The sequence below is a fragment of the Anopheles coluzzii genome, chromosome 3, assembly GCF_943734685.1.
Source record: "Anopheles coluzzii chromosome 3, AcolN3, whole genome shotgun sequence".
NCBI lineage: Eukaryota > Metazoa > Arthropoda > Insecta > Diptera > Culicidae > Anopheles > Anopheles coluzzii.
Genome location: NC_064671.1, coordinates 17,822,713 through 17,842,113, shown reverse-complemented (window position 1 = coordinate 17,842,113; position 19,401 = coordinate 17,822,713). Strand labels below are relative to the sequence as shown.

Sequence of the window (19,401 nt, the reverse complement as noted above, 5' to 3'; positions counted from 1 at the left end):
TTCAATGGACTTAAAGGTAACAAAAAAAAAACAGCAAAAACCCTTCGCAAATGTTACCACACTAACTACACCTTAATTTCCTTCTTTCATGCGAAATTAACCAACGTTGCTTCTTGGTCGCAAAGTGCAAAAGACGCAACACTGGAAAGGAACGAAACGTGACGTTTCCTTTCGCCGTACGTTCGATTACTTAGCTTGGAATGTAACCGATAAGGAAATTAGCCTATCGATGGTTGGAATTTTCCTGTACGCCGTATTTTTCCTGCTCTGTCTAAATGTAGTCAAATCTTATGTTTGAAAAAGTTGAAATTGCTTTCAGGAAATGGGGAAGGCATAAAATAGCGAACGAGTTCCCGATGTTCTTCGCACCCACACGTGCTGGAGCTTAAAAGTGTAGTGATGATTGATCGCCAAACATCACACTGTCAAATCGTTTCAACTCTAAACGCAAGACCGTTTTGAGCATAAGTAATTCGTGCCAACACTTAAATAGAAAGGAGCGATTAACGTTTCGTTCGATGAAGGGTTAAATTTTGAAATATTGGTTAATTTGAAAGAAAACTAACTTGCTATGCTGGCCATTTCGAGATAATGTAATGTTGGAGAAAATATTAGAGAATTCAAAGAGCAACATATTAAATAAAAAATACATAAAGATAACAATGGTTTTAAACGGATGTATCTTTACTTCATCTTTATTGTATTCAATAATTACATTTGATCATCCAAATCACAATCACAAAAATGTGCATAATTTTTCACATATACACACACAAACATGTCCCAAATAATCATTGCATTCCTTGTAAACCGTTCACGCTAACGTAAACATAAATAATGTGTTACTTTATGTTCAACCCCCATGCTGCATCACAGGGGAAAACAAAACTCAAAAGCAAACTCAAAACCTGACCATGAAAGTGGTGCTGGCAGAAAATTACACCAACTGATGCGAACAACACCATCCAACCCAGCCCTTACAAGTGAAAATTGAATTAAAACATTTCCCGCAACAAGCCACTGGGTCAGTGGAATTTTCGACTGGGAAAATTTATTGTCTTGCGTGTGCACTTTCTTCACTTGCTCATGGTGGTTGGGTGGGTGGGTTTCGGTGTGGTGTACACCTGATTACTTCAATCGGTTCCATTTTCGTCGGACATGAAACGCTGGCCAGTGTACTTTGTTGCCCGATAATGAGTTAATGCACCACAACAATGGGTGAAGGTCATTTGACTGACTACTTACTCCCCGTTGTGTGTGACCCTTTTGCGCAACATAACGACATTGCCATTAGAGCTCACATTAAGCAGGAATTGTCATAATCGGCCGAATTACCTTTTTTTTCCATCGGGAGCGTTATTTCTAAACCCCTTCGCAAGTGGTAGCACAATTGCGTACTGCTCTGTTGCAAGTACAAACCCATTTCCGTGCACTTTCCCACGTCCTGATGTGAACTTAATTTTCTCCAAATTTTTCAATCTCAAAAGCCCCCATCAGAGGGTGCGTTTTCTATCAACAACTGCGACCTCTAACGAAATGGCACTCCCGCCTGCCTGAGCTCGTGTAAAATGCGCAAAACCATCGCACGGGTGTTGGTCATTTCTTAATCGATTTAAGTAACAACGTGCGAAGTGTCACGCATTAGCGTGAAGCATCTGTCAATTTGGCGATGGCGACAGTGATGGTGGCCGCGGTGTGCGTCGCAAATGGATGCGTTTACTTTTCTATATTAAATTTTTATCACAACTGTGGGAAGGCTCTGCCGTGGATAGCTGATAGTGATGCTGTACGGACAGTTATTGAAAGAACGGTGATGTATCATTTATGAACTGGATTGCTTCAGAATAGGAGTAATGGAATTTAAACCGACTCAGTGTACAAGGGCGCAGGGCATGGAATTGCTTGCATAATATCAAATACTTCACAAAATCAAACAATTCAAAAAATCAAATCGAAGATGAAATACACAGAGAGAAACAGCTTCGTCGTATCGATTTTTCCATTGTTGTGTTCCAGCACTTTGAGCGGAATCAAAATTGATAATGGAATACCATCTTGTTATCGGCACAAGCTCACATCTCTTACATTCATAGTCCCTGTGCAATCGTGTTCTACCAGTACGGTGCAAACTGATAAGATAAACAACGTGTCCACTTACCTTGCAAAACTCGTGCCCGATGACGTGCGCACCCGCTTTTATAGCGCAAATTGGAAGTTTGCAATCAATTTTGTGAATATGATTTTTACTTAAAATTAAAGCTGCACTTTGCACCGATGATTGCATTTTATATGATTTAATTGGATGTATTATATAGTAGTTATAAGTAGAACACATTATAAAAAGTCTTGCAATAAATGTAATAAGCAGATATTTCATTTAACACACATTTCTACGCATGAATAACTCCTCTTAGAAAAATCTTGTTTCCTCCAAAACCACGATTTCTCTTTTCACGAGGCTCATTTGAAAACAGGCAGCAGCGCCATCGCGCGGAAAGTTTAGCAAGCTCTTCGGCCTATAGTTCCATCAACAGCTAACAGAGGGCTCTTTAAGGCACTGCACCCGTTTCGCTGTGGTTTGTGTCTTCGCCCAGCGCAAGCTTACGCCGAAGAAGGTCGCAAACCAACGAAAATAGAGTGTGTAGCCAAAAAAAGAACGATCCCCCCAAAATAAAGGTGTGTTTTAAAAATAAAATAAAAACAACGCTACTTACGGAAATAGTTAAGTGCTTCCCGCGTCTGTTCCGTCGTCAGGCCGAGCCCTTCCGTCGGTATCGGTAGCGCTGGATACTGCACGAACCAGTCCTGATTTTCGTACCCACCGAAGGTGGTAGTCGTGTCCGCCCGGATCTTGTACCGTGGGATTTGCTCCTCGAGCAAGGAGAAAATCTCCACCTCTGGTAGGTCTTCGGCACTGCATACTTCTGTTGAAATTGAAGGAAATAAAAATAGAACAACATTAATACGGTGATAGTTAATGATTGGAGTTTGACACACGTTGCTTAGAATTAAACAATAAATCTTTAAAAAAAAAGATTGACAAACAGATGACCAACTAAATCGTACAGAATATTGTGGACGTGAGTTCATGCATGTTGGTTTGCTCACGCATTTAACGATCTATTTGAGGAGAGGTTCCGGAACACGCGGACAGGATGTCGCAGCCTAGAGATAGCTGGGTAGGAAAAGGTGATGAAAACTCATCGATGGACAGCAGCTGTTTTTAGAATATGCTTACGTTTCTCAAGCAAACACACATGCCCACAGGTCGAAACGGCATAATCCTACAATAGTCACTAGTGCATCACGTGGTCCAAAAGCTGTTGGGGGTCTGCTGTGCGGTCAGTAATGTTAAACACATGTTGATGTCATGCGGCTTAAATGGTGCAGCAATACAGACGAGAAAGAATGCATTTTGCCCCAGCGTACAAAACCAACACACAGGTAAAGTGTTTTACTTCGTTCAATTCGAAGATGTATATGGCAGTTCACAATTTTTCTGAAATTTGAACCACTCTCTTCAACGGTTAAAGTGAATGAACAGTGATTTCTAACTAAACATTTTATTGCAACTTCCTTTTCACGATTAAATGCATGATGCAACTATTCCCAGTTGATTGCCTAATGATAGTTCTTGCTTAGTAGTTTCTTATCAATATCATTCTCCTTTATGATGGTTAGCTTTGCACAAGTCATGTCTATACAACAGTACCGTATACTAACAGCCCAACACAATTGCAAATAGTTGCCTGCTTCCTTCCTGTCGCTTCATATCGGGACAAATCGACCGACCATAACACACAGTGACCATAAACCTTCTTCGTCTCTTTTGTGTTGGTGCAAAACGTGCCGGCAATTCTTGCTGGATTGTACTAGTCACACGCTCTCTCCCTCGGTCCTTCATTAAAACCCTACCAACTTCAAAAGCGGATACAGTGAAAACAAATCTCCACTGCTGACAGCACCACGGCTGAAGCAGCATCTCTTCCCACCATCAGCCGTACTAGCGAACGGAATTGGAGCATAACATTGGGTGAAATTGAACACATTTGCCGCAGGTCATCGGAACGGAATACAAGGCACCAAACTTGCCAAACTCGTCACAACACGCTCGGATTGGTTGCTTGTTCATCATGGCTTTCTTGCGAATTTACACCGTGTAACAACTTCGTACCTTGGGTGATCGATTTCCAACTCCAGATTTGTGCTAAAACAGTACTAAAACATGATCGTACTGCAGACACGTGCGTGGAATCGGGTACAATCGAAAGCATGGAATCAAAGGTGTAATTTCCATACAAGGACAATCGATTGCGCGATCGTCCCAAAATTTCTCTCCTATTACTACGAACGGCAAGCACGCAAAATAAGCGAACCCACGAGAGAGATTGGAGAACGATAAATTTTCCAACGGTAGCGTTTTCATTTTCCATCTATATCCCCCCTGGCCACGATTGGAGAATATGTGTGTGTGTGGTGCGAAGTGAGCATCGGTACATTTATTGCGGCACATCATGCAAACTGAGCGCCAAGGTCCTCCCGCCATCGGGCCCAACCAACCAGCTCGTCAACTCAATCACTCTCCATTTAGCGCTTTGCGGTCGAGTTGTGGCGAAACAATATGCCGGGCGGGATTGATGTTTTTTTTGTTTTGTTGGCCATTGCATTTCATCGAGCCGCACCAAATTCATTCACACATTTTCACACACACACGCACACAGTTTGAAGCTGTTTGAGAATGAGCTGGAAAGTCGTACCGGCGTCACGATTCATGCTCACTCGAACAAACGAGAGTGACGAATAGCACACACCCGCACGCTGCTGTGGCACGAAATTGACCAAACAACACTGATGATGTTAATGTTGGATGTTTTGTAAACATACCCCAGGATCGCTTCAACCTGGATGAAATGCAATGTCTTTAAGAAACGTCCTCGTTTGACAATAAACAACATAAAATGAAAATGGACATTTACAACAATAATTTGTGAATTTTCAAACTCGAAACCGTTGTCGTTAATTGTCCCCCAAACAGTTAGAAACTTACCAGTTATGCATCCAACGTCTCGCTTTTCTGTGATTTTAGAGGCCTGCTGCATAAGCAATCGCTTGCTTGGCAGCCCCGGCAAATGCTTCTCGATTGTCGCCTGAGTGTTGGGGCTCAGGGGAATCCTGGCCCCACATTGTGAGGCAGCCAGTTTGGATTGATACTGTTCCTGGGGGAGATAAAAGTGGGAAAATGGGTAATTATTAAAAACAGCTAGCGGTAATACAACACATCTTAAAAATGGGGCAATACAATGAAATGAAATGAAAAACAAAACATTAATAAAACGTCCCCCATTTCCCCAATGTTTCCCATTAAAGCCGTGTTTCATGGTCAAGGTTATGTTGACGTCCCAAAATGCACTTTAACCTTTAATCCGACCACCGAGAAGAAGAGCACCCTGCATTATCATGTAAGATTATGTCCATCTCGTTAAACATTGTTAGCAGTTGGACCGTCGGTAGGACGTGCGAAAAAGGCCAAACTGACAGAAGAGGTCCCAACCGATTCACAATGAAAGGGCAGGGTTATCCCACAACTCCACACACACCCTCCCTTCGTTTTCCTTTCACCCAGTACCCTGGAAATGGTGATAGTGAAATGTGATGTGTGCGAATCTCTCTCTCTCTTTGCCGCTGGTGACATAATTAAACGCGTCCACCGCAGCGCGCAGAGCAGATGCCACGGAACCACGGAAAGGGGCAGGGCTGCTGCTGGCTTATGTAACTAGCAGCAGCCATTGAACTACTAAATTTGTGCATTGCTTCATTTCAAGCGCAAAGTCCAACCAACCACCACCCCCGGCGGCATCATGCTCTGCCGTCGATGCTGATCGCCAACTTTTTTTGTATTTTACCATCGTAAGGGGTGGTTGGTTTTAGAGAAATGCGAATTAAAAATATCGCACAACATTTACATCGCGGCTGACGGACGGTGAGTGGCTGAATCTGATCGTAGGCATCATAATCAACGCAACCTAAACAAACAAACAAACGCAGACGGTGGCCGAAAATGTATGGCGTTGATTAAAATAAATTGAGCTGATCGCATGGTTGTATAATAATGAGGTATGAAATCATCAGAGGTATGGAAAATTAAGACGATGTGTAGCTATGAAAAGGATTAGCTTCAATCATTCGCCGAAATACACCACAAAAGTGAACTAAAATTATCGAAACGTATCTTAATTCATGCTAAATCACAAACAAAAGTCATTAATTACGCTACTATTAATTATATCGGTTTCTATAAAAGTTTTAAAATTCACGAAGATTAGTTGAGAAGAGTCTCCCCGCTGAGCTCCAATAGACATTCAATTTGGCGACATATGTATGCACCTAAAATCTAGAACACATCTTTCAAGATCACCCGAAACACTAAACATTATGTAGAACTGTAATGAGCATTCTCATTATTCATTACCCTGTTTTTCCCCCTGCACTAGAGTACAACAAACTCTGCATTGGTTTTGGCATAGTGTCAATGCGAAAAAGGTGCCAAAACTGATGTTAACAACCCATCGCACTCTCGGTGTAAAACACATTATACGCTGTCCTACTACGCTCACCACCGCCGAATGAACCGTTGCCGAATTGTGTGTTTCCGAATCTTTTTTATCATTCACTAAACATACCACTACCCACACATCCATCTCGTCTAACCAAATCGAAGGGCAAAATGGATGTGGAGGCTAAAATAAAACTCAAATGCAAAATCATAAATCATATAAACCTTAAAATAGTTTATGCCTGCCAGCGATGGTTATGCAACTGTGGCTGATTCGACCGCACCGAAGACTTCAGGATTGACCCTTTGCAGACGGCGGCGGCGGCGACCGGCGTGTATCGATTTTTTCATACACCGTCCACCACATTGGGTCAGGTCAGGGGTTTAACGAACTCGGAACGACTCTTCCCTATTGTACTACAGAAACACGTGCTGGTTCACGATTTTAGTGAATAATTTACTGCACACTCCAAAGAAGCGAATGTAGACAAACGGACAAATGAAAAGCATTTATTACATTTCTTGCATAAACAATATAAAATACATAGTCGGATGGACAAAAACAAATATCAGGCACAAAAATCCTCACGGTTCGATATATCTTTCGAAAAAATGCATAAGCCGGGGATAAAAACAGAACCCCGGAAAGATTAACGATACGGATGGGTCAAAATAAATGATACGCAAATAATTATCTGTCGGTCGCCGACAAACGGCAACATTTTGTATCTCTAATTCCGACAGACAGGCCAAACCGGGCTGTAGCTGTGATAAGATACAGAGCAAACCCGTTCACTATTTATGTCAGGGGTTTTGCTGATGAAAATCGATCTATATTTGGTTGGCTGTCAATATCAGCATATAGAATAGGAAATTTTCATACGTTTAGTTGGAATATTTAAATCAAAATGAAACGATATCGGTTTGAGAATTGTTTGTTACTCGAATTAAAAATCAAGTGGTTTGTTTGCAAAGAACTGTTTGTTTCAAGATTTGCAACACACAGCAGCACATCACGTTTTGCAATAGGAATAAGGAAAATTTAACTGTATCTTTACGTTGGAACGCAAAACAAGCAAGCAATTAGCAATCGAGCCGGGTGTGAAGAACAATAACGCACAGAGAGAAATTGCTGGTTTCCGTTAAACAATAAAGAAAGTCAAGGCAAAACGGGACCCCCATAATGTTGCTAAGATTTGTGTTTGATTTGTGAAACTCCTTTCAGTTTCGTAGTTATTTCGTTGGTTAAAATACTTCGTGTTTTGAATTTGATACAAAAATGGTAAAAAAAAACTTGAGCACTATTCATCGAATAGCTTGTCTCAATACATTTTATTATCTATGTTGAGCTGAAATGCGATACGCTATTTCCTACACTAATTCCCATAATGAATTCCTACCCTAATTCCTCAACTAAATCCTACGCAATTCGACCATAAACCAAACTGCCTCCTGGCAAACTGCTTCACAGCGGTGAAAAGCGAGCTTTACGCTAGCTCTAGCAAATCAAGTGTTCATGAACTTTATAATAATAATACCAATAAACATAAATTCTGATTCCATACGCTATATATTCTATACGCTACGCTACGCTTGGTCCAAGATCTAGGTGGGTTCATGATCAGTTCCACAACCAGTATGGGTTCAGTATCGGATCCAGGACCGCTATGGGTTCATCATCAATTCCAAGACCGCTATGGGTTCAGTATAGGATCCAGGACCGATATGAGTTAATGATCGGTTCCAGGACCGATATGGGTTTGGTTTCGTTTTTAGGTCGTGATATGAATTGAATTTGGGAGTTGATTAATTTGGCGTACGTCTCAGAGTAAAGAGGATCCTTGAAATATCGTTGCCTATCTCTGCAGTAGGTAAAAACTAACTAGTAGATATAAAAAATGTTTTTGTGTAAGTTTTAAATCATTAGCCTTGAAAACCCCTAAACTTGCAGCACTTTTTTCTGTATAGTATTCTTAATTAAGTAATAAATTTCATCAATATAATTGAACGATTTCACTTAATCAAAAGTGAAATTAATCTCTTCAATCTCACAGCGATCATGATTCAATAGGGATTTCCCATTAGTAAGGTATATACACAATAAAAAACTAAAATACTTAACACTAGAACAAGAAGCAGTTAACACGAGAATGCTGTCTTTGTATCTAATAAATCCCAACACTATATAACAAATAAAAATCTAATACAAATAATACAATTATCAACAATCTCAAAAACCAAATATTGCGATCGATCGCGAGGATGCAGTTTTGCCCCTACATACTCTACACACACGGGAAAGCACATTCACATGCCAAGATCGCTTCTGAGCCGCGAAAATACAACACGCAATCAGTACAATTATAACTGAACATTACATTCGGCTTTTGTTTGGTGTTTTTTTTTTGTATTTTGTTAATGATCTTGTGCACTGAAACGTTCCATTAAGTACCCTATTTTCAGCTGACTTACGCATAGCGGTATGCTGCCCGTGTTGAGAATGTACCGTTCCCGCAAACATCCTATGCTCAGTGTGGCCTTGACGTATGCAATTACATTAACTGACTGTAGCAGCATGCCGGAAGATGCAGATATGATGTTGGTTCACGTTTCATATCACTCAACTCAGTTCATTGGACACTGCTCCTACTGCAATGATGCAGTTTTGCTTTGCCATCATGGCCTTCCACCGAGCTGCAGCTTAAACGCACTGCACCACACCGGCGTGTGTACGCATTCTCTCCATCACAAAATCACCACAGGCCATCTTTTTTCATAAATACTTGAAGAATTTAGAAAGAAATGACCAGCTGCATACAAAATACACAATACGCACACACACAAAGAAATCTTGCAGCCCTCTTATGACCGTGCAAACGGTTCCTGCACCGTTTTTAGTTACACAATATGTGCCGCTTTTGTGTTGGCTGCAATAACAGAAGAAACGGCTACAAAACACTCAGCCGCGTAGTACAGTGGTGTTAACCAGCGAAAATCGAACACTAATCGAAGCGTACCGAAACTAGAGCAACTGCCACGATCAACTTCAAACCGTCGGGGACCAGGACGCGCGCACACACAGGTTGAACGGATTTGTTTTGTTTGTGCTATCGGTTGGGTTTTCTTACAGTACCCGAGCGATGCTTGTGGTTTATGGGATTTGGAAAAATAAGCTTACAGGTGAGTAAACATTTTCGCAACGGGATGTAAATTACAACACCAAAATATAATGGAGTAATGATAGTTGGGAAAACTGAAAGTTAAATAAATAAATTGTCTACAATAGAAATATGTATGCATGAAATAAATGTTAAATAAGGAAATCAAAAGTATTATTGAAACAAATTGAAGTATTTTTGAATTTGACCTCAAATATGTTTGTATGCTCTTCAATACATCCCTCTAGGGATCTTTCTGCGTCCGCTTTTTTTTTACTACCACTAACCATGAACCCCACAGCATCCATCGCATCCGCGTCACTAGCCCGACCGACACCCTTTGTTCGTGTGAGTCGGGAAATTACCGCAATTGCGCGACCGCACAACGCTCTACGCCAAGAAAGACGATCGCGCACTCTTCGCCTGTCTGAGCGATTCGTCATGAGGATCACGCACCACCATCAGCATGTCGGCAATGCTTCGACGCCAATTGGTCGCGAAGTTTCGTTAGCGAGATGCACTTCGTTTGCTTCGTTTCGATGAATCAAAATAGATTCCCCACCGGGGTGGTAGCAGCACCCAACACCGACGGCGGACGCAACCATCATGGTTCGTTCACGCTCGCGCCGGAAGTAGCTGCTAAAACGGGTAAGGATGCAAGAGAGCAAAGGGTACACAGTGCTTAAAAGCGAGCACCTTCCACAATGCAATCAATCTTTAAGAAAGATGTTTCGATCGACGATGTAGTAAGAATGAGTCACAGTAGTGGCACGCGACACAGTAGAGTAAGATTTGTTTTATATTTTTGTTTTAAAAGGGTTTATGGTAGCGATGGGAAAGGTTGGCAAAAATCCGGAGTCGACTTCGATCCGACTTCGATCATTTCGGAACCGACTCCGGAAGGTACGGAGTCGTTTGGAATCGTCTGGATTCGTCCGAAGTCGTCCGGAGTCGTCTGGAGTCGTCCGGAGTCGTCTGGAGTCGTCCGGAGTCGTCCGGAGTTGTCCGGATGAATCCGGCTGATTCCGGACGACTCCGAATTACTCCGAACGTCTCCAGACGACACCGTACGACTCCGAATGACTACGACTCCGGATGGAAATAGTAGTTCCCATTTTGCCGGAGTCGGAATCGAACCAACAATAGTCAGAGTCGGATCGGAGTCGTGGGTATGCTAAAGAGAGCACATCACTAGTTTGTTATAATGACTTTATTATAAAATTATTCAAGCTTATGACCACGGACATGTTTAACATTACTAAAATAGAGTGCCTTTAAAGCCCTTTTTACTAACTATCAGGAGTACGCATAAAACACGATTCTTAATCCTTATTTTATTTCCGTCACAAAAAGAACCCGTAGCGATGATCGTATCAACCTTGTCTGACAATTTATTACCATTCGCCACAATTTTCATACGCTCGCTAAGGAAATGAACTTGAAACCATCTGGTTTCAGTGCCATTCTGTCCGTTCGTTAGATAACTAGTTTCACACGATGTTACCTTTTCTGTAACTTACACCCCGCTCGACTGTTGTACCTTGTTCGTTCGTTGTGAGACTATACACAGTCGGCTAGCCAGCTTCTCGAAAGCGTTTAAAGAACGTGTGGTTGTTATCAGACACCGTGGCCGGTAAGGAAAATCGAGTCGAGAGTTCATAATTAACACCAACTCTTACCTCAACGAGCCATGTTCAAGAATGTGTAAACAACATCGTCAAGCGAATTTTTTCTGTCGATCGCCGACGAAGCGAAGACTCAACACGCGGGCAGAGAAAGAGACGATCAAACGGTACAATGGACGTCAGCACGGTACGAAAATCGTTTGACAACTCCCAGGCACACTCTCAAAGCAGTGTAATAGAAGCTTCTATGAAGCAGAAATCAGCAACATATTTTAAAGAAAGTTATTTCTCTTTTATTGCTGGTTGGATGACTTGTACGATTATGTGCGATCACTCGCCAATATCCTATGTCAGGCTTTAAAAAAATTATTGGAGAACTTGCAAAACGTTGAAAATATGTTCTAATGGATTAGATGAGATACACTCAGATAAGATAAATATCATATTTGTGCCCATGTCTTATGCTGTGTTAAACCATTGCTTCGAACGCACAACTTGCTAGATTTTGTTAGCTGTTTTTGCCAACATTTAGCCAACATATTATATTACCATAAAAGTGACGCCAGTATGCACACCCCGAACAGGAAACGGAAATCTCCACAAGAAAAACGATGTGGCATTTCATTACCTCATCAACAACAACTGGCTGGCAACATACGATTTCTAAGCGCGAACCAAAACAAAAGCACAGGAAAGAATGGATGACTGGTGTTCGATGGAGAAGCTTCAAGCTGAATTAATTATATTCCCCAGCAAAACAATGCACCGCCCAACAAAACTGCAGCATAGATACATGCATAACACGTGTAGAAAGGTACTCCCCCAATGCTGCATAGCAGGAAAACCCTTTTACAGAGCAACTTAGGACGAGCAGCAGCAGCAGCAGCAACATAGCATACTCATTACATCACAGCGATTGGGATATTTCAGCTGTTTAGTGTGTGCGAGAAGAAGACAAAAAACGGTGCAAAATTGCGGGAAAATTTTGTTAATGAATCGTTAAAAATAACTGCATTATACCGTCGGTCTCCGATGTCTAGCGATTTGGACGTTCAAAGTAAAGCAAAAAGGCAACCAACCAACCAACCTGACAAATTGTCTCTCGTGCCTGGCGTTAAGAATGATCTCGTGAGGACCACCTACGTCATTTACGCTGTGTGCCAAAGTTTAGCCACCAAGCTCTCTGTCTCGCTTCTTAATCCTTCCCCGCACTGTCTACAGCGAACAGAAATGCCAGCGCTAGATGTACGGGAGGGTTGGCTTAAGAGAAATATAAATTTGTCGATGATGCACGACATCATATGACACTCAAGCGTGAGGTTGCATAAATCCACCCTCTGACGATAAACGGTCTCTTTACGGTGGTCATGTTTGTTTTTGCTGATTTCAGATCGAAAAGGTCGTTTGAGCCCCAGCTCACAGCAGTATTGGACATGAACATGTGTAATTCTCATGTCTTATGCAAATAAGTAGAATAACCGATCAATCTTTATTGTTTTACGCACAAAATCAGTCAAATTATTTCAATAAATATTGCAATATTTCGGGAAATTGAAAGCAAAAAACCCCTCTTGTAGACTTGATTCTAAATTTAGTTCGTCAACAAACGCGTTCAAGCCGTCAACGTTTAAATGATTTTACAAATGGGCGAAATTTTTGGCACACAAGGACGTTCCCCACGTTGTCTTTAGTGGTGCTGGTCCGTTGAACCACATCTCTCTCTCTTAAATTTAGTACATTTTAAAACGCCAAAACAACGCGCCACAATCGGCAAGGACTCATTTTCTTCCCCAAAAAATATTGACGGACGAAGAGAGAAGCGCTGTCGCAAATTGGCCGACGACGCTTTGCATCGATTTTCCAAGCGACGTTTCAATGTCACTCGCCTGACCTGTCATCCTGGCCGTAAGAGTGCGCGGGATATTGGTTGCGTTAAAAAAAGCAAAATAAACCTTTCCTGTACTATGTAAACGCTATAAACGGAGGCTTTAAATACAAGTGTCACTGGCGCCATATTCCTTTCCTTTTTTTGAGGTGCACAAAACCAAACGCTTTAAATCCACGGGGCAGCTCTTTGTTATCAGCACTTCACGTGGCTTGGCTCTTGTGTGGATGCATCTAGAAACAGGATTTTATCAGCGTTCAGCAAGCTGATTCTTTCTCACGCGCCCGAATTAACTCTATTTTCCAACAATCTTTAGTGAACATTACTCACGATATCAAAATTATTCTTTATAATACACATATCGACACGCAGCGCTGAACAATCTCCAAAAATATTCGTAATCTCTTGGAAATGACGCTTCCACCGTTCACAGGTCACTTTCACACTCACTGCACAAATAATTGAATCCGTCTGGTGCAGGCAACTTCCACTGCTGCAATAAATCGACGCATGAAACGACTTCCCACCAACACACAAGTGTACTGGCGCTGTTTCGCGACAACCATGCGATATCGTACCGAATCTTGTCGTACGTATCGTACTGGAACTTCAGTCGCCGGTAACAACGATGCCTACAATTTGGCGATTTCCCACCACCACCACCATGAGGAGCACCTGCAGAAAAGAAGTTACACACAGTTCCTGCTTCTGTTTCAATCCAGTGAACCCTCTCAATGCAAAAAAACGAATCAATCCTACAATTTGATGGCTACCAAAACATACACTGCACACCGAGGCTCATTGTCAAGAAACATGTGAATCAAATGCCCCTCACCGTCAAACGCATGGCGGCTCGCTGCTGGTAACAGCAATCAGACGAGTAGCGAAAAAAATAGCTTCGCCAAACAACTCATGTGCGCGCTTACATAGACACAGGTACGCGACGTGTGCGACGAACACTTCCCCGGCTGCGTTTGCGGTATCTGTCCCACTTCCAGCAATCTATACGCGGCCAGCACCACCACATACAGAGCAATGTGTTCCCGCTCCGCTCCGCTATGCTCCAGCGTTCCGATCCGGCCACCTCGTCACCCACCGGTGCAAGATAAACGTGTGCGCCAAATCACGTATGCACTTTTCCGAACGTACCGAGGCGCTTGCCGTCCGCCGGTTGGCCCGGTGTTGCGAGGTCACGGTAAATTTGCGAAATATTCGGCCGGGTGCAGGGAGAGCAAAAAAAAAACCGCCACCGCCGCCGCATCATTGCAGACAGTCTTCCCTTTAGCGAGTTTAGACAAAGGGAGGTCATTATGAGAGTACGTGTGTTTTGAGGGAATGTAAAAATGCGGAAAAGGAGAACAAAAACAGTTGTAGAAATTATTTTGTTTCAAAATATTTCTATTATAAATGTATTCATTCCCCTACATTTACTTAAAAACACAATTCAATGTCTACAAAAAAGGACAATAAATCGCAAAATCCACAAATACATCAAGAGGAAGAGCTATAACTGGATCAATTCTGATTTGTGTATATAAAAGACATGATAAGCTTTAATAGATGTATTGGGTCCTTTCAAGGGCAGCCGAGGTTCGATTCCCATTGGTTACCGTCGCTTTAAAGTTACGTCGGCAAATGCGATTTAACTGGACCAAATTAGGCATTAGGTATGGCAAACTTGCAATATAAAGCCAACATATGATCCCTGTATGCGTCATAAGTTATGTCCAGATGAAGAAGCAGATTAGTAGAATTGATTCTCCTCTTCTGTCATTTTGAGTTCATTAAAGTATTTTCTTCTTTAAAGTAAAGAGCATTGCGGTCATGTCGATCATGCCAATTATAGAGCCTTTCTAGACTTATTATACCACGCAATTGGATAGTCATTCCTTGGTAGTATGAGTTGGATGAATCGATCCTCTTCAACCTTACAGGATAAGCCAGAGCGTCCTTCGTAGTATTTTGCTATCAAATTTAATATATTTTATAACACAAATCTTTCCATCATTAAAATGTAGCACAATAATGACATGTAATCATATTACAACACAGAAAATAGTCGTTAAATTGAAAAGAAGTAACGAACAATCAATGTATCGTTCAGCATTCTATAGACTGTTTCAAAAAGTTCAAGAATATAACACACAAAAAAACAAATCCACAAGTCATAAGTAGTTAAAATTGTAGAACTGACGTAAAAAGAATGCGATCAATCTATCATAATTTTTACACGTTTTACAGCTGTCCTATATGACCTAGTTTCCAAAACGATGTACTAAAACGTATACACCTAGTGATATTAAACTAAATATCGTTAGATAACGGAAACATCATACGTGATAACATGGTGACATCATATTGAAGGACAAGTGAAGCTATTTCTTTATTCGTCATTTTTGGTCGCATCACCAAAAACGTAGTATAAAAGAGCAATATGCCATTGATCTTTCCTTCAGTTTCTTTTTTAGAAAGAATAGCTCAGTCCTATCGCATGTTCTGTCTCTTATTGCTCGCCAAGAAACAAAAAGGACAAAAGATGTGACAGCAGACAAGCTAGCCAGACTAGCTAGACAGAATGGAACCATCCTTGCCTACATTAGCGCAATCATGGCTAGAGGATTCAGCAATCCAATAAAAAGCTCTCTTGACTTTTGATATAGGGCATGTGCATCATTATCAGCATTTGCTTCCAGTACTACCTATTCTTCACAAAAATGTGCTAATTTCTTAAAACAATCACAGATGCTATACAAATAATCGATTGGCTAAGCAAACCCGCAGTCCAAAGAACCTTTTTCACACGGGGAAATCCCTTTCTGGGCAGCAAGGAATTACACAACTGCCACACGAACGAAATCATCCCTGTTTGAGCTGTCATATGATTAAGCGATAATAAAGTTGAGGCTAGCTTTGTCAAGCCCCCCGCCGACGGCGACAAACTAAGCAGCGGCAAAGGGCTACACGACTTTCCGTGATCACGAGACAAGCCCCTCGCTCTTTCTTTTCTGAGCATTTGTGCAGTTCTTATCAGGCGTGTGACGTCAAAATGCACGCTCACAAAGTCGAAGGCCGTTACCAACCATCGGCCAAGAGGGGGAACAGGTAAGCATGGTATGCCCGGCTCTGTGGCAATCTCCACCAGATAAAAAAAGGGATCTAGAATATGAAGCCTATACAAATACAAAGAGTTCATGGTGCAATCTTTGCGATTTGCAGATACGAGTCTATAGCTGGCAGAAGTGATCGAAACGTTAGCACTCCCAAGGCATTATTGGCTTCTCCATTGGTAGACACTTCAACGCTGCAAACCACTCAAAGATCTCCGGTGGGGTAAAACTGTACCAGGGATCGAAGAAGCCACATTCAAAGCATTGGATTCACGTTCTATTAATAGACCATCTTTCCTAAATCCTTCGTTAGGGCTTTATGGGAGAGAGAGATAGACAGAGTTTCAGTCTTGAATGATGCGGTGAATCACGTTGGCTTGGTTCTATTCCCGGAGTCCGTCTCCGGAATGCATCGGCTAGGTAGGAGGTAAAAATAAGGAGCTCCTATTTCTTTTTCCTCTCGTTTTTTGCAGTTTAAGGGCCATATGCGGGAGTGCTTCCGGGATTTTAAAGCTGCTGTGAAAATATACTTTTTATGTTTTTTTTTTGCTCAGATTTTGTTTTTACAAAAGTAAAGGCTCGCAACACTTCAGCACAACATACCAAGCTACATAAATGGTGGACATTAACATTCTTCTCTCGTTAATGTTTGTGTGGGATTTAATTGGAGCTCCGACACTTCTAGCCAGTCGTGGGTCTGTGCTGACTCCAAAAGTACGGAGTTATTTTTGAAAACAAACCGAAGCTGCACCGGTGTAAACTGTCAACTTTAACGACTACGTGGGTTTCGTGGGCCATCCGGTCGGTAAATGCATGTTTGCAAACGCAAGGAATGATAATTTAGTATGACAGGGAACAGACCCAGTTTCATGCATGCATTTATACTAGAGTAGATGTTATATCTGTTTTTGCTCTGCTAACATCACGCCCATTTTTAAGCATAATAAGTCAGTAGCTGCCTCAGCTATCATAGTTGTATGCTAAATTCATTCAGAAATTGTTACAGCATTTAATCACTATCTTAATATTTTATGAAACATTAAAACAGCTCCAATTAAATCATCCAATTTTAGCATCCATTCCGACAGCGTCGTTGAAAGTGAAATGACCTTATCACATTCACCGAGCAGAGTGTAAACCAAGCCGTTATTCATCAAGCACCAAGAAAACACATGAATAAGCGCAACCGGAAGCCTGAGACAGGGCAATATAACAGCAACAGTTCCACATGCCCTGCCCAGCCACCACGCCAAACACCGTACGATGAACGGATTGTGTGGCAGAGATCGAGAGCGGTAGCCTAGAGGGAACAACGGTAACCCTCTAATTAAGTGGCAAACGAGGAAAATTGAAACCCAAAAGAGCGGATCAGTTTTCCGTGCGACGAAAGAATTTGTAAACCGGCACGTGTTGTTGCACGTTTTGGGTCGTTTGTTTCGGTTTGTTCAAACCGTGAAAGTGGAACAAGATGCAGCACGCACCAAAGGTGCACGATTCGGAAGAAGATGGACTGTGATGGATTTAAAAGTGATGTTCGTAACTTTAAGCCGGATTTATCGGACGGCGGTACACCATACGGCGAACAATTTATAGATTCCGAAACATAAATCTTTCACTTTCGAGCAGCGGTAGGATTAGCTTTTTTGGTGTTTTTTCTATGCTATGATGCCTACATAAGCTCACCACATGTTTGTCGTGTATTCCTTGTAAAAGGATGTTTACCATCAGTCGGTATGAAATTTATCAATCGGATTTTAAACAAAATTTCAACGAAATTACGATCATACGAAGGCATGTTTTATCAAGCTATCGACCATACGGATTCGCTGTACACCTAACGCCTTAAAAGGTAATTAACACGCAATTTTATCGACATTTTTGCACTGTAATTACAGCACAGCAAGTCCTAATAATGAGTGCGAAACGATTCTTTTTTGCGGACAGCTTATCAGAACTCGTCATTGCACCCACGCAGCACAACCTTTGGCAAGCATGCTTTAGGCCTGGCACGATAACATCAAACCCCTCAAACCATGATAAGCTGTTGGGGATGATAAGTTTCCACCAGACACTAGACGCGTTATCTCGCACCACGAATGCGGAATGCGTGGGGGATGATTTCACTGATGATGATGGGCAAAGGGGGCCGATTAACGCGCGAAAGGAGCATCATACAGCAGCACGCTCCAAAGTGCTTACTTACCCTTGATGTCTGATGAAATGATGTGTACCGGTTGGGTGTGCGATGATTGTACGAACGCAATGATTGTGCGACAGAGAGGTTGTGGGTTACAGCCGCGGTAGGGTTAAATCATTCCAGCCGGCTGATTTGTGCATTTTCCGATACTGTTTTCTTCGCTCACTGTTGTGCGCTTCGTTGTGTTGTTTTTCCTAAAAAAAAGAAACGAAAAATCATGTATTATTTCGATTGCCCATACATTATGACTTCAATTTAAGCATTCCCTTATGATCGCGTGCTTAAACGAGAGCATAAAATTCGCCATTTAAGTGATAACAAAATTAAAACTTAATTCTCCAATAAATATGTACGAAAGCATATCGTAAGAAAACGAAAAAACCACAGTTTTGGCACCCCGTTTATCGGTGAAATTGTTTCCCTCTTTGCCGGTCGATAAAATTATGCAATTTGATACGCAAACTCGGTCACCTACGGGTGGCAAGCTTCGCCCTCACTACAGGTGCAATTATTGCACCCCGGGCAGGAAAAACGGTGCGTCGTGGCACTGTGTGCATGTGTGAGCACCCGTAGGCGTTCTGCATCAGCACCCACCAGCCGTAAGCTCTTGGCCCGGCACATCTTGGCATGACACACTAGGTGGTACAATCCAAAAATGAAATACCCACACATTTCGCACACACTTTGAACTTAATATTCGTGCGTTTCTGGTTCTTTCCTGCGGTAGTTGGGCCATGCCGACTGGGGTCCAACGGTTTAGTTTCATGCCATGCCTTCTCATGAATTAATCAAAAGCGCCACCGTCGTCGTGGTGATGGTAAAAAAACGCATCGTGATGATTTCCACGTTTTGCTACCGTTTTTTATTCGGCGGCGG

The 19,401-nt window shown here is 42.0% G+C and overlaps 1 protein-coding gene across 3 annotated transcripts in view; it reads right to left on the bottom strand.

Moving 5' to 3' along the window:
* The window catches only part of LOC120958348 (trafficking kinesin-binding protein milt), an 87,548-nt gene extending 68,910 nt beyond the window's left edge, over positions 1–18,638 (bottom strand). Inside the window, exons 1-3 of one of the 3 annotated variants that reach the window (XM_040381079.2) lie at positions 18,532–18,638; positions 5,048–5,216; positions 2,715–2,924 (exon numbers count right to left, since the gene is read on the bottom strand). In XM_040381079.2, the coding sequence (XP_040237013.2) occupies positions 2,715–2,924; positions 5,048–5,099 (262 nt within the window). In that variant the 5' untranslated portion in view covers positions 5,100–5,216; positions 18,532–18,638. Of the gene's footprint in view, positions 1–2,714; positions 2,925–5,047; positions 5,217–9,025; positions 9,537–13,551; positions 13,692–18,531 lie in introns of those variants that run through there. The other 2 variants (XM_040381076.2, XM_040381075.2) reach the window with 2 other exon arrangements.
* Positions 18,639–19,401: the final 763 nt, after the last annotated feature.